Here is a 1,159-nt window from a genome sequence, read left to right as displayed (position 1 = left end):
CAATAAAATGTAGGCCTACAGTCCTAACAAAACGAAACAACAAATATACACTTATTTGCGAGAGTAATGACGTTGCAAAAGCAGCAAAAAATGAAAGAGAAAAGCAGAATAAAAATAAGAAAGAAGAGATACAATAATGCAATACCACAACAGAACAAACAGCTGATGACGCCACAAGAATATGAAAAAATCTCTATATTTTTTTTCATAATTATCGAAAACAACAACGACCTTTAACAACATCCGTATCCCTGTCGACATCTGTTTCGTGTTATTAAAAAACATTAATTTCTTTCATTTAATGTGTTTATCTAATGATGCAAAGTTAACAGACCATATAGCTTTCAAGGGAACGGAATATATTATGATAATGAGCAACTAATTACGTGTAGTACAGTGCGTCAGTAAATCAAGACTTTCTTTCCTTGGTATTTTCCTCTCGTTTAGAATTTATCAATTATTTTTTTTCCTGGTTATTTTGTTAATTTTTTTTTCAAAATATCAGAAATGCAGTTCAGTCCACGCGGTTCTTTTACTTCGTCTAAAACTGATTGAAACCGCAAGTGAGATTAATAAGCGATTATCCTTCCGTCATCTCTTCACATTTATTCGAAAATGATCATCCTCGTGTATGATTATCGCTCACTAAAAATCGGAAAAAAATATTGCACTCGCGGCTCGCAGGCACTCCTCGCCCCCCGCCCCCCAACCCCACCCTTCAGTTCGTGAGTCACGACCCGAGGAGGAGGTCGTCACGGAAGCTGGCCCTTCTCTCGCCCACCTGCCCCTCTTCACCCACTGTGTACGCTCATTAACCACTCAATTACTGGTCTTTGGCTGACCTTAACGAGCCTTTAGAACAAGTGCCTGAACCACCACCCACCTGTGCTTTGCCTGTCTCGTCATAACACCGCGAAGTTCTGCCTGTTTGGGGGTCTATTGGCTGCACTAAGGGCTCGTCGATCACGTCAAGCCTCCCCTGCTGCCCCTCGATGAACGGGTAATGGGGGTATTGTCCGAGCGAGCTACACACACAGCACAGGAATATCGCGGCTTCCAGCACATATCCTGGCGGAGTCCTGAGGAGGCGAGAGCGGGCCATGATCCTCACAATTAGCCTGGCATGACAACACTAACGCGGGCATGGCTGACCACCGCA

General features: G+C 43.3%; 1 protein-coding gene across 1 annotated transcript in view; it reads right to left on the bottom strand.

The window, feature by feature from the left end:
• LOC119591300 (laminin subunit gamma-1-like) overlaps positions 1–1,159 on the bottom strand; it is an 83,409-nt gene extending 82,250 nt beyond the window's left edge. The window contains exon 1 of the mRNA XM_037940028.1: positions 884–1,159. Coding sequence (XP_037795956.1) covers positions 884–1,102 — 219 coding nt within the window. The 5' untranslated portion in view covers positions 1,103–1,159. The remainder of the gene's footprint in view (positions 1–883) is intronic.

The sequence above is a fragment of the Penaeus monodon genome, chromosome 28 (assembly GCF_015228065.2).
Source record: "Penaeus monodon isolate SGIC_2016 chromosome 28, NSTDA_Pmon_1, whole genome shotgun sequence".
NCBI classification, from domain to species: Eukaryota; Metazoa; Arthropoda; class Malacostraca; order Decapoda; family Penaeidae; genus Penaeus; species Penaeus monodon.
This window is presented reverse-complemented; position numbering and strand designations above follow the sequence as displayed.